The sequence below is a fragment of the Camelus bactrianus genome, chromosome 2 (genome assembly GCF_048773025.1).
Source record: "Camelus bactrianus isolate YW-2024 breed Bactrian camel chromosome 2, ASM4877302v1, whole genome shotgun sequence".
Classification (NCBI taxonomy): Eukaryota; Metazoa; Chordata; class Mammalia; order Artiodactyla; family Camelidae; genus Camelus; species Camelus bactrianus.
The window spans coordinates 69,411,471-69,425,535 of record NC_133540.1 but is presented as its reverse complement, the minus strand read 5'-3'; the positions used below and the strand labels follow the sequence as shown (position 1 = coordinate 69,425,535).

General features: G+C 42.4%; 1 protein-coding gene across 10 annotated transcripts in view; it reads left to right on the top strand.

Annotated features, from left to right (window-relative positions):
- The window catches only part of BMPR1B (bone morphogenetic protein receptor type 1B), a 348,600-nt gene that overhangs the window by 328,346 nt on the left and 6,189 nt on the right, over window positions 1-14,065 (top strand). For all 10 annotated transcript variants that reach the window (XM_074343640.1, XM_074343622.1, XM_074343610.1 and 7 more), the window contains 3 exons: window positions 886-1,078; window positions 1,875-2,172; window positions 11,420-11,595. In XM_074343640.1, the coding sequence (XP_074199741.1) occupies window positions 886-1,078; window positions 1,875-2,172; window positions 11,420-11,595 (667 nt within the window). The remainder of the gene's footprint in view (window positions 1-885; window positions 1,079-1,874; window positions 2,173-11,419; window positions 11,596-14,065) is intronic.

Here is a 14,065-nt window from a genome sequence, read left to right as displayed (position 1 = left end):
TCTCCCTCCCCCCTTGGGGATTTCCTTTCTTTCCTTGTGAGCCCAACAGTGCATTACAGGCTTTTGTTTCTCATCTTTTTCCATGATCAAGTTGTCTGGTGGCAAGAGCTCCTTCGAAGTGCCTAGTTTCTCACCATAGTGGTGGAAGTGAAAAGTTCTGCAAATGATTTCCTCAAGAGAGGATTTCTGTTTGTTTCTGCTGGGAGCCATGGTGATGTTGTGCTACCAACCCAGGGCAAATTTAGTACCATTCAGTGGTCCCAGCTTAATGCTGAAGCCCAGGGTTCGGTTTCTCTAATTGTAAAGAAGTGACAGAGTTCATATTCGGGATCTCAGTGCTGGTGTTAGTCTTTGCCCAGACAGCAGCCTGGCTTTGGTATGTACTGAGTGCTTCTCTATCCCTCCTCTTTTCCTCCCTCCCTCCGCCCCTCCCTGTTTGGAAATTTCCTTTATTTCTTTGTGTGCCCAACAATGCATTCCACTCGTGTTTTGTTGTATTTTATTGAAGCACATAGTGGCTTGATTCTCTTCAGAGTGAGTACCTAGTATCCCACTAGAGAGGTGGAAAGGAAGGATATTCTGCCAATTACTGTCAACCATTCAGGTATTTTTCTCTGAAAATAATAACAGGTAGAATGAAATATTTAATAATTTGGAAGCAATATTTCGAATAATTAAAATCCACAGTCAATCTCAAATACATTAGAAGAGGACAGCATAAATTAATAAGTAAATACAAATAACTTGTCTATATAAAGAAGAACTAACTGGCTAAATATACTTTACATGCAATAACTGTTTCTTCTCTGGAGGGGAAAAAAAAAAAAGATTAAACAAATCTGTAGTGCTGTGAATACACCAACAGTGTGTTTTGGGATTTAACAGGTCCAGAGGACGATAGCTAAGCAGATTCATATGGTGAAACAGATTGGAAAAGGTCGCTATGGGGAAGTCTGGATGGGGAAGTGGCGTGGCGAAAAGGTAGCTGTGAAAGTGTTCTTCACCACAGAGGAAGCCAGCTGGTTCCGAGAGACAGAAATATATCAGACAGTGCTGATGAGGCATGAAAACATTTTGGGTGAGTAAAAGTCTATAGCAGTGTTCGGGGTTTCCTAGCTTTCCTCTCTTTTTCTGTTAACATCTGCATATTAACTCATCTGTCTAGACCAGTGATGAAATACACAGACATTGTCATCTTGGCACGAGCCCAAGAATGTCGTAAGCTTCTAATGGGAGACCTCACAGGGGGAATGACTAAGGCACCACTGTGAATGAACGGTGGGCTGGAAATGGAACATGCTCAAATATTTGTTTTCTTCAGGGACAGGAAATGCAAGCGTAATACCAGAATTTCTTAGGGTTTCTTAGGGATTTGAAGGAGCACGTTTTTTTGTCTAAATGTGAAAAGTTACAGGGGATTTATCTGCGGGGTTGATTATATCCAGAGTTTATATTGAGAATTGGTGTCCTTTTTATTTTCTCATGTTAGAGATGACCTAGGTGGATTGTTCAAGGGGAGAGAGTGTAAGCCAGTCTTGGAGTATGTGCCTATTTTGTAAACAGTGTCTCATGTGTAACTGTAATACCATGAACTATTTACTGTTAACTGAGAAATAATTTAAGTAGGAGCTACTGATTAGAAAGGGATCCTTGTGTTTTCAGACACAAACTCTTAGAGTTTCTCTACCCTTGCTATTTTGATTGTCTCTGATTGGTATTAGTAATTCAATACTGTCATAGCCACAGTCAGAAAACTGAATGGAATGCCAAAACGAAGACACGCATGGCAAAGAATGATGGTTGAAAATACGAATTACCCTGATGATATTCAGAAAGCACATAGCTCCTAATCTTTTTGTCTCTTTTCCTTTTAGGGTTCATTGCTGCAGATATCAAAGGGACGGGGTCCTGGACCCAGTTGTACCTAATCACAGACTATCATGAAAATGGCTCCCTCTATGATTACCTGAAGTCCACCACCCTGGATACTAAGTCGATGCTGAAGTTGGCATATTCTTCTGTCAGTGGCCTGTGTCACTTACACACTGAAATCTTTAGTACTCAAGGCAAACCAGCAATTGCCCATCGAGATCTGAAAAGTAAGAACATCCTGGTGAAGAAAAATGGAACTTGTTGTATAGCTGACCTGGGCCTGGCTGTTAAATTTATTAGGTTAGTATCAGGGTGAACAAATACACTTTTTATGGTTCTTTTCTATCACTTTCTGTACATGATACATTTTGTAGCTCAGTGCTTCTAGGATCTTTAACGGAGGAGGAATTTTATTCATTTCAACTTTTCTATGGAGGGAAAAAGAAATATTTTCTTTGCAACAAATGAAGTGGGTCAGTCCTGTTGTTTCTAAGCTCATCAGTGACCTGGCTTCAAGACAATGTTCACATTAAGTGTGCAGCTGCCGTGAAGCTGTTTAGAAAAGAGGTAGCTAATGTCTGGGATTGTGTGGTCAGAATTGTGCATAATGTTTCTAAGTAGGAAAAAGGTTTTAGGAAAAAGCTAGAAATTATGTAGAGATAAAGGCTATTTTTATATGACATAAGAAAGATAACTTGCATAGGTATTCTCTGAGAAATGTTAGAAACTAACAAGCAATATACAGCTTGTAATCAGCACTATTATTACTGTAGCTTGAACAGTGAATGTGATACCTGGACCCATAAACCAGCACAGGATATAAAACAGTGGTTTTCAGACCCCTGGGGGCCCTTTGGAGGTAAGTTGATAGCTTCTACAGAATGGGGAGGAGGAACGCCCCATGGTTGGAGCTCTGTTTTGCTTACCCTCATTCTATTCATAGCAGCTCCTTTTATCTTGCAGATGATTTAATTAGAAGCAATGCTTCTGCTTTGAAAACAAAATGAGTTTGCAAACTGCAGGTGTAGAGGGATCCTCAGATACCTACCTTTTTAAAAACTCAATTCAGGCTTAGCTTTGATTAAATTGTTGGACCCTCTTTTGGATTTTTTCCAAAGAAGGCTCCGTAGAATATGGAGAAGGGCCCAAAGGAAAAGCCATGATGAAGAGTAAAACTCACAAGAAAGGACTATTGGATTGGTGTTTTCACCCAGGAGTGAAGACTGAGGTGTGATACAATGAAAGGTCCCAAATATATGAAGGTCTTCAGCATTTAGAGGGTGGCGGATGCAAGTTCTCAGCCTTTAAAAACAAAGCTGGAGAAAAATGATTTGGACTATGGATTTAAGTTAGAAATGTGAACCTCCTGCCAGTATAAAGATTATTAAATCCTATCTCTCTCTCTTCTGAATTCTTTTTTCTGACCCACAACCTACAAGTCTCCTCTACTGTGAAAAACTTTGCTATGATGCTTCTCAGATTACCAGCCTGTCTCCTTACTTCCCTGTTAAATTTCTCGATAGTTCCAAAAGAGTGATCTGCTTTCACAGCCCAGTAATTCATAGTATCTTGTAATTGGCTTCCACTCATTCTCTCCTGAAGCTCCTTTACTGCGGGACACATTGATCTTTGTCACCAGAAGCCTTTCTTACTGTCGTCCCACCCGCCGCGGTGCCCGCGCCTTTCTGCCTCCTGTGTCCGTGATGTGCCTTTATTCCAGGTCCTCCTCCTTTGTCTCTATGGGTTCTGCTCTCTGTCTGTTTCTTAAATGTTATCCTACGTCTAGGTTTCCTGCTGCTTATGCTTTTCCTCCCTAGCTCCCAGCTTTGATTGATCCTTTCTAAAATGTGTGGTGCCTGGCATTTCCCTGGTTCCCTAAGTTTCTGATTTGCTCAGTTGAATGAATTCTATCTCCATGATATTCCCACTTGAACTGGGCCAGTTGGGGTCCTCCCTACCATTTTTCTAGATTCTGGAGTCAAGCATTTTGTAGTTATTTCCTCTTTGTCTTTCCTCCTTCCAATTTTTTTCTACATGCTGCTGCCAGATTTATTTTCTTGGAGCATAATTATGAACATCGTAGTAATTTCATAATTTCCTATGGCTTTGGGTTAAAATGTAGTGTCTGTTCTGAACACTTTATACTGTCTCACACTTTCAGGTATTTTTAACATGCTTTTATCTCTGTCTGAATACCCAACATCCCCTCCTCTATTTCGATAACTACTCCTTATCTTCACAGTTTCTTCCTTTGGGATACTTACTATTACTCCCTGGCACGCCTGAATGTCGCTGAGTTTCCTTACACCTTTCCGTGTGACCCTGGTGTGCTCTCATGACACCTCTCATGCTGTTTTATGGTAATCATTGACTGCTTATCTGTCATTCCCAATGGAGACTAAGTTCCATGGAGGTAAAGACCATGTTGTTTTTTTCCAGGTTTACATTCCTAGGGCCTTTCCTTAGTGCCTGTTATTTAGGGGCTGCTTCAGAATTTTGCGTAAAGGATGAATGAATGAGTTCACGTGGATTATAGGGTGAAGGAAAAAGGTATTTTTTCTTAGCTTCAGAGATCTAAACACACCCTGGATTAAATCCACTTTTCTAGTTTTATATCCCACAAACTCTCCAACTTGTGAGCTTTCTTTTACGAGACTGAACTACTTGTGTTTTCCCCATGTGTGCTCCATGTTTGCCGCTGCCTTGCTTTTGATTGGACAGCGTCTGGCTTGGAATGTCCTTGCTTCTCCATGGACTGTAATCCAATCTCAGAGTTGCCTTTAAGTCACTTCACTCATCCCCCAGCTAGGAATAATGACAGCATCTACTCTACGCCCGTGGTAAATTCCTGGCCCCAGTCTGCCTGATATTATAATTATTTTAGTACATGCCTCGTCTTGCCCTGCTAGTCATTGGGCATCTTGAGAGCAGCATCCATGCCAAGTTGATTAACGTGTTTCCCATTTGACATAACGTAGTGAGTTACCCATTATAGGTGTTCTGACATTGTTTTCAGTCAGTGAATGTTGGCAATATCAAAGTAAGAGCTCATCATCTTTATAGACCTTAAAACAGACAAGGAAAGTGAGTATCTATTTCTGAAACTTAGTTCTGCTTAATGTAAGGGGAATGAAATGAATGAACTCTCAAATTTCATGCAGACACTGATTTAGGAAGTGGAAGGAAGTACTTTAAGGGATAATTCAGAGATTTATTTGGCATATATTGACTAGTTCATCAAGAGAGGAAGGATATGAAAACACTGTATCATGTGTACAAATGCAATGGCTGTTGGACGCCCAGACCTCTTACGGCTAAGAGCAGCTTTGGGACCGCTCTATCATTCTGGGCCTCCATTTCCTCTACGTTAAATGGAGGTTGCATTCGATAATTTAAAGTCCTTTTTACATTTTTATTTTGTATGTTTCAAGGGAACTGTGGTCTCAATTTTTGAAACTCACTTTTAAACTTTGCTATATATGTTTCTTTGGTTTTCACTCTTTTCCTGACTTTCCTGTTTGGAGGAGGGGTGTGGTACATGTGTGCACACAGGTATTTACAGCATTTTATTACAAGTGGGGTTAAAGCTAACCCAGTGTTGAGTTCTCAGACTTCATATGTGAACTTCTTGTGAGAACTTAATCTTTACCTTGGTCTTGATGTGGTAAGTGTTCCCTCAGGCTTTTAAGTCATTTCTAGGGGGGGCTCTCAGGGAAGTTGAGAGGCACAGAGAGAATGGACTGTGTGTTAGAGATTTCCTGATCATTTAACTTTTTTATCCTGTATTGGTTTCTTCATGCACTCTCTTAAAAATGATATAAGTGCTGGTGCATTTCCTGCCCAATAGAGATTTAATACGGTGATGCTGTGGCAGACATTACCGTCACCCCAGATCTCTCTTGGGAAGAGAAAACAACACATCTCTCTTGGGAAGAGAAAACAATGACACATGAAATCCCTTGAGAAACTTACAGAACTTTTCAGTCTTCACTCTAGAGGATCAAGCAGCCCCTCTGGTACTTAAGTGTCAGAATAATATATTTTCTTAGGGGAGAAATAAATCCTGGCTTAGGGCCTCCCAGGTATTAAATTTTAAATAGAAAACCTGCAGTGAAGAGTAGGTAGTAACAGATCTCCCGACTGATGACTGTGGAATCGTCCAAATGCAAAGGAGACAGAATGGCCTGCCCCAGAGGGTACTGAATGTTCTCAGAGTATTTTGATGTCATTAATTTTAGCACTGCTCCTGGTTTGTTTACTTAGTGGTTTTCTTAAAAAGTGACATGGTTCAGTGACTGGCCAGAGTCACAGACCAAGATGATTGGTGGCAGAGTCAGCACTCCCAGGCAGAGCTTCTGCAGCCATATCCACCTGCTGTTGAAGAGTTTTAATGTTAAGAAACCCTGAGATTTCTTGGGACTTAATCATAGGAACAAATAATTCTGTTGAAAAGTGCTGCAGAAAACTCTTCCTCATTGGCTAACACCTGACTGGGCAGAGCTCAATTCAGCAAATCGGTTCCACGGGTGTTTGCAAGATGCCACAGGAAACAGAGGATGTGCACAGCCCCTTCCTCAGAGGGCTTGTGAGCATCTTTCATGCTTTGCAAGGTCACTGTCGTCTTTCTAAGAGGTGATTCAGTGTTCTCGGGTATATTTCACGTGTAGCTAATTTCAGACATGGTTGTAAGCCACAAGCAAACCAATGGCCTCGCTCACAAGTCTTTTGCCCCGGCCCTTCTTGTTCTTTAAAGTTCAGTTCTTTTTTTTTTTTTTTTTAAAAAGCTTTTTATATTATTAAAACTGTACAATGTTTGCTTCTCTTCTTTCTCTGTTACCTTTTTATCTCGCTTCTCCCCTCCTCTGCTCTCTGTTTAAAGCATCAGCAACGTCCAGCAGAAGACCACCTACATGTGCCCAGAGGCTCGGTGAGGTCGAGCCACCTGGTTGATGGCCAGCCCAGTTCCTGAGCTGGCTGTGCATCTGATTCTGTGAAACTCCCTCTTCAGTAGCTGGTGCCCTGGGAGTGTGCGCTGCGCTGAGCCAACCATTGGCTTCTTCCCTCACGTAACACTCTTGTGAGAATTCTCGCTATCGATTTATAATTAGGAAGCTTAATTAACATGAAAATAATTAATATAAAGTAAAGTTAATTTAGGTACTATATTTTTAAAGATTCCCCTTTATTCCCTGTCACCAAAATACAAATCTGCCTACCCCTTTTCCAGTGCACAATAGACCAGAGTGCAAGGCCCATGCTGCCCCAACCGAGTCCCGCAGGGGCTCAGGTCATTCGTGGGACCCTCAGGGTCCTGGCGGGAGGCCCCCCTTTCAGCCTTTCTCTCTTTTTTTTTTCCCTTTCAGCCTTTCTGCGCCCACAGGAGCTCTTTGATTCTTTCCCTCAGTTACACGAACACCTGCGACGCACGCGCCCCTATAGACGCCAGCACTGGACCTGGGGACAGGCAGTAGGGGGGCTGCACTGTCTTAGACAAGAAAACTGATTAAATTATCACTCTGCGCCCAAGTTCTAAACAATGTCAGTGATAAATAGCATCTCCCAGTAGAGCCCGTTGCTTCTCCATCCTCTCCTTAGTACGGCCGCCTCTCTGTCTTCTCTCTCAATATCACAGGCAGCTTTGCTCCCCTCCCGCGCCTGGAGCAGTTGTGAGAACTCGCCCTTTCTTCGTGGTCCCCCAGGCGCGAGAAGCCACTCTAAGTGTGCATTCTTATAGGAGGCCGTTTGTCGTCAGGGCAGACCTCCTCCTTCATCACGCTGGCGCTTTCTTTATTCTCCTGATGTCACCCAAGTGACAAAAGTCAGTTTTTCATGCCTCTTTATGGAACCCCAGCTGAGGCACCTTGCTTTTTGAGGTTCAAGTAAAATTAGACTCTGTCATCCCTGTCCTCCCTAGTCCAGTAGGGAATTCAGTGTCATTCACAGTGTATCTGTGGATCCTAAGAGGCTCCTTTTCTCTTTGCCACACCAGCCTGCACCTCTGATATGTGCTGCCCCTTCTCTACATGATGTAGCTACTGCTTCTTTTCTTCCTCAAACTGTTGGCTCAAGGTTGAAGACATCTTACGGGGGTGTGTTGTAGGGTATTGCATGAAATTTAGTTATAAAATTCATGCTACCAGAACATCTTCCCTTATTTTTTATTCACCTTGATCCCTCCCAGAGGTAACCAGTACCCTGAAGTTGGTATTTATCTTTGCCATATATGATTTTATAATTTTCACATGTATGTATGTGTGTGGCCACACAGTGTGCAGGATTATTTTGCGGATCTGGAGTTCTTTCCTCCAACTGTGCCCCCTGGTGCGGAAACCTCAGCTCTCCAGGTCCAGTCTCTGTGGAAGAGGAAGGCGGGGAGGGGGAGCTGAAGGCACCTTGACTTTCTCTGCCTCCTCCTTCCTCCTTGGCCCTTTCGTGCAGTTACCTCACACCTGTTCTCACCAGCTCTGCACCATCAGACTGCACTTCCAGTCCCTTTTTCTTCCTGTATTCTCGCGGCCCCAGTGTTAAATCACTGTGATTTCTCTTTTTGACTTTGAAAGTTAATGCATGTTCAGCTTTCCTCTGCCCTTATTTGGGAACAGGTAAGATGATGTGACCGAAGACCTGGAAGAGGATTGCCGTTTAATTACTTTCAAGTAGAGAAGCCCTCCCGAGGGAGGGAGAGGCAGAGCTGAGTGTCTCGGAGGATCGGGTATTTTATAATATCAGATAGGAATTACTTGTAATTAGTAGGTTTATTGTTTAAATATTATGTTAAAGGCATTTGTCATTAGGCTAATAGTCATCTGTTACAAAATTAATTTGCCTAACAAAATTCGATTTATTCTCCTAGATACCTGTTATGTCTCATTTTAGGGTCTACATATAATGGACATTTTTACATTTCTCTTTAAATCATCCATAGTAATGTTTACTGTAAAAAAAAACCTTTCCCCTCTTTCATGTAAAGGATATTCTTTATCTCCCATGTGCAAGGCCCACTGTGAATGGAGATGGAAGGGGCCTCTGCTCTTTGGGGATATAGCAAATGATTAGGACAGTTGTTCGGGGCTCGGAGGAGTTTATAGTCTTAGGTTGGAATATGGATGTTTACTGAGATACTACAAGGGAGAACATTTATTCAAATTCTTCTCAGGGTGGATATTTATTCAAATGCTCCCAGAGGAGACGTTTATTCACGGAGTATTGGGAAACCCCTAAGATGGGGAGAGGAAGGTGAAGGAGGGACCAGGTGCCGAGCACGCATGGCCTGTGTAAGGAACTGGTTTCAGAGGATTTGATGGACGAGCAAAATCTTTGATTGTGTGTTTTTTCAGTGTTTGAGGGAATGAGAGTTTAGAGGTGAACCAGACATGGTCTGGCCATCACAAATCTTAATTCTGTTATCATCAGGTAACAATTACCTTTTACTTTGCCAATAGATGTCTCCATGTCACAAATTCCATTAGCCCTCCCTGACCTCCCAAATCCAAATAAGACGTTAAGGAGCTAAGTGTATAAGAATAGAAAGGAACTGCCTAACGTCTTTATCAGCTGTGATCAGAGTATATCTTTGGCTTGAATACACTCTGTGGGGCCCATACTAAGACTGTTCTGAGTTCCCGGTCCATGTTCTGGAGTATATTTTAGGCCCTTTACCATCTTCTTTCCATCTGCAAGACCCCATGGTGGTTTCTCTGCATGAACCCAGAATTCTCTACCCAAGCCCACCACTGTCTTCCTCTGGTGATTCAAGGTGATCAATAACACATGCACATAACACATTAATGAATTACTGACTGTGTGTTCACATGAGCGATGTCAGTGGGTAGAAGAGGAGGAGAGAAATTAGAATTGAAGCTGGAGCTTTTGTGGCATCTTTTAAATCTGGTATTTTTCCAAGTTATCATTAACTTCTCAGCTCATGTTCCTTCCTTAAGCGATGTACTATTTAGGTACATGAGTGACTTATTCTATTGCATCATGCTGGTAAATTCTGAGATTCATTTAAACTCTTGTGCTAGCCTTAGAAAAGAGCCCTGAACACTGAAACCTACACTTACGGATGGTAGGGAGTACCAGCTCTTCAGCCTTTTTCATTTAAAAAAAATTGCCACTATAACTTTTATCTTAGGAAAACAGGCTTTTCAGAGTTGTTGCTTTTAGAAAATCCGGAGGGGCCTAATGAGCATCCCGGTGACACGTCTGATGCAATTGCTTTAGGTTAAGGGTTTTAGCTGCAAGTGAATTTTAAATGGCTGTAAAAATGAAGCTTTGTAAGTTTTAGTAAATGTACTCAGTTCTGCAGTGTACAGAGGGACATCTACCACCCTTTGCGTTTTCCCAAATGACACTAGATATTTTATGTCCTAGAAGACAGAGATTGAGGCAGTGAGATCAGATCCAAAGGTTTTTTCTCTGAAAGCCACTAGTGTTTTGCCAAGTTTGCTGCTGTCTGTGACACAGTGTGATAAACGTGGTAGCTGATACATGCAGCTGTTTTCCATGTTGAGAAAAACGAATATGTAAATGCTTGAGAGTGGCGTATGATGAAAAGAAAAAGAAAAAAACTCTTTCTTGGGATTCAGGAGAGAAGATTTATCTGAGGTTTTACACGAACTTCAGTTTAATCATGAGGTTTTGTACCTTTTCTGTTTTATAGTTTCTTTATCCATCAAAACGGGGGCTTACTGCTCCTTAGTTCCACCAGTTTTTGTTGAGGTTCAGGACTGGTTGCACTTGTGTTATGTGCTCAGGACTGTGCTAGTAGCAATTTTACACTTTCCTCTCATTTCATCGTCAGCCTCTCAAGCAGCCGTAGTTCAACAGCTTTGAATCACAGGTCCGTAGCTCTGGCTCCAGCTCGCTGCCCTGAGGCAGTGGTTTCCACCTGCTGGTCTGCAGATTGGTGTCCGTCCATCATGAATTTTCTCCCCATCCAAGGGAAATAATAATAAATGGATCGTGTGAAATTTTCCTAAAGCTGAAGACATTATATTGGAAAGGAATTATTTCTTTTTTTTTATTAAAAATACATGTTATTTGGTTTATGAAATAATAGTGATAATATAAAGCTTTTCTGTAGGTCCCTGCTTATCAAAGTAGAACATTTGAAAATCTTTGTAGGTCCTCCCCTCCCATCTCTGTTTACTTGTTTGTAGACAGAAAAGCCTCACAACCATTGGCTTAAGAAATACCATCTCAAACAAACCAAACAGGCACGTGCACGTGGCCCATGGTCGAGAGCAAGGCTTCTGAAGTATGAAGGGGATCGTGGTGCTTTTAAGATACTTAATAGACATTTAGCAGTAATTCGGCTTATATTTGCTCCAGTGGCAAGGCAGCCCTGTATGCTGCAGCTTCATTCTGACTGTGTCATCCTCATTGGATTTTCTACCTGTGAATGTTTAACTTCGGGCAGGAAATACTTTTCAAGGAAATGTTACTTCCCGGGGGGGCAGCCTTTCCCCCGGGCCGGGCGCCGCCGCAGCCGTCCCGGGCTGGACCCCTTCAGCGCTGACCGGGCTTTGCTCTCTTCTTTCCTTAGCGATACCAATGAGGTTGACATCCCGCCCAACACTCGGGTTGGCACCAAGCGCTACATGCCTCCGGAAGTGCTGGACGAGAGCTTGAACAGAAATCACTTCCAGTCCTACATCATGGCCGACATGTACAGCTTCGGCCTCATCCTCTGGGAGGTGGCTAGGAGATGTGTGTCCGGAGGTGAGTACCGGTGATCCTGTGGCAGCCCCCGCACACCCTCTCTTTCTGGTCAGAAATCAGAGCTTTCCCATGGTTCACAAAATCAAATTCTATTTGATTTTCCCCTTTATTTCTGATGACGTGGTCTCAATCCTCCCAGGAAATGATATTTAACATCGTAGAAGGACCTTTGACTGCCTCCTTCCCCTCCTCCTCCTCCTGACAAATCTTTCCGAGACACGCTGTCAGCGTCCTCGTGCCCTTTCAGATGTCACTCCCTTCCACTGTAGGTGTCATCTCGCTTTCCTCTTCAGCTCTTCCTCCAGCAGTTGCTCCGTCAAGTCAAACCCCTTTCCCACCCCTTCCAGCCTCTTCTCACCAACCGACTCCCCCCTCATCCCCTGCCATCAGTGTCCTTTCCCCGTGTCTGCCTCTGCACAGATGAAGGGAGGGACATACATGTGGCATGGGACGCCCATGGTTTAATCCCCCTGCTTCTTCACTTTCCATAATACTTCCTTATGCCGCAGTTTGAAAATACCAGTTTGTATCAAAAGGAAATTAAACCCATAAGAATGTTATTATCGTTCATGATAACTTTTCTACAAAACATAGGGGTCCCCTAGGAAGACTAAGAAGACATCCTTAAACATTCAGAGGTGTTATTACCGCTGGTAGTATTTTGTTTACTGCTGCATAATCTGTCTTTGAGTAGATTTCAGCATTTTAGGTGAGGAGCTGAGTCGTTGGCTCTCCAGCACAGGGACCCTGTTTATGCCTCTCCTCCTCCTTGTGCTCCTGAGGAGACCTTGGCGCTGCTGTCTTTCCCATGTTGGCTAGTTCCTCACTTTCGTGAAAACTTGAGCTGAAGTGCGTGCGCTTAACCAGTCCAGGGGTTACCTCTGGGACCTGCCATTTATTATTTGTGAACCTTTGACAAGTTACTAAACTTTTGTTTCAGTTTTCTTATTTTCAGAAGAGGTGAGTCACTGTGTCTACCTCAGATGGTTGTTGTGAGGTTTCAGTGATTGTACAAAGAATGAAAACCACCTGGCTAATAAATAGCACTCAATCCATATACAGTACAAATAGCTATTTTGAATTTTCATTTTGGTTGGTAGAACCTTAACTTACAACTTAGATTCATATTTAAATATGGAAGAGAAACAGTAAACCAGCAGGCACTCCCGCTTTTGTAGAAAGATCATCTTCGGTGATGTGGTGCCTTCTGACTGTCCTGGGAATTCTGTGCCCCTTACAAGCAATTTAAAGTAGAACACGTTCCCTCTAAATTTCCAAAAGGAAATTTAATGTAGGAACGTTTTCCTAACCCGGTATTTTATAAATCTCCCATCATAATTACGCCTTCATGCTGTGGTAAGAATAGATAGGCCTGTTTTTGAGCTGTTTGCTTACACTTACTAAGACAGGTTTCTAGAAGTAAGGGGGCGGCAGAGCACAAGACTGCTTTTCTAATTATGTTTTCCTGAGCATCCAAAGTGAGTCGGGCTACGATAAACCTGTATTTGAAAGCCTGTGGGTTAGAATAAAGGAGAAATGATTATCTGCTTAAAACATAAGCCAGTCTTAGGTAAACAGCAGGGTATTAATTGCTTTGCTAGGGCTGTCCTGGCCTGTGGAGACTGGAGAGGTCTCCCTTATCTCTGTATGAGGTTGGCAGGTATTTGTCAGAGCCCAAGCTCTACCTCGTACCAACTGCATGGCCTTGGGCGGGTTACTTAATCCTTCAAAAGCATCTTTCCTCATCGGTATAGTGTGGTTAATAATGCTGCCTCATACGTGTGTTTATGAAAATTTAACAAGTTATATAACATACCTGCCTCCATGCCTGGTAGATAGTAGCCTCTCAACAAATGAATCTGTGCAGGTCCAGCCAGGTAGTGGCGCCAATATTAGGCACTGAGGAAAATGTGAGATAAATTAGATTGATGTCATCTTTGTCCCAAAGATGTTTCCAGAGCCACTGTCTCGAGAATTAGAAAGGGAGGAAGAATGGGCGTGCAGTAAGCATCCCCCATCCCTTAGACCTTGTGCTCTTATTGTCTTATTTAGGGATGACACACAATGGAAGGAAATATTACCATAAGTAATAGATATAATTAGACTCTGGGATCTCAGCAGAGTAAATGGTGACTTGAAATGATCTAAGAAAACTTTTGAACCTTCTGATTCTTTAGATTATATATGGGTTTGAATTTACAAGAAAGGACATAATACAAGATTCAGATTTTTTTTAAAAGTAAGCCCCCAGTGAATTTAATGATGCAGTGTGCAACCTGCCAACCTGTTAGTATCATCTTGTTCAGATAACAAGTGATGAAATTTCTATAAAGGATGATTTAAGATAAGGAGTAAGGGTTCTCTGGAAAGATTGTTCAGAGCTGCTTATAATTATTGTGAGGGGTTGCTCAAATAAGGTCGGAAAGACACAGGTAGCTGCTTTTTTAAAGGACAAGAGGAAAAGGTAGAA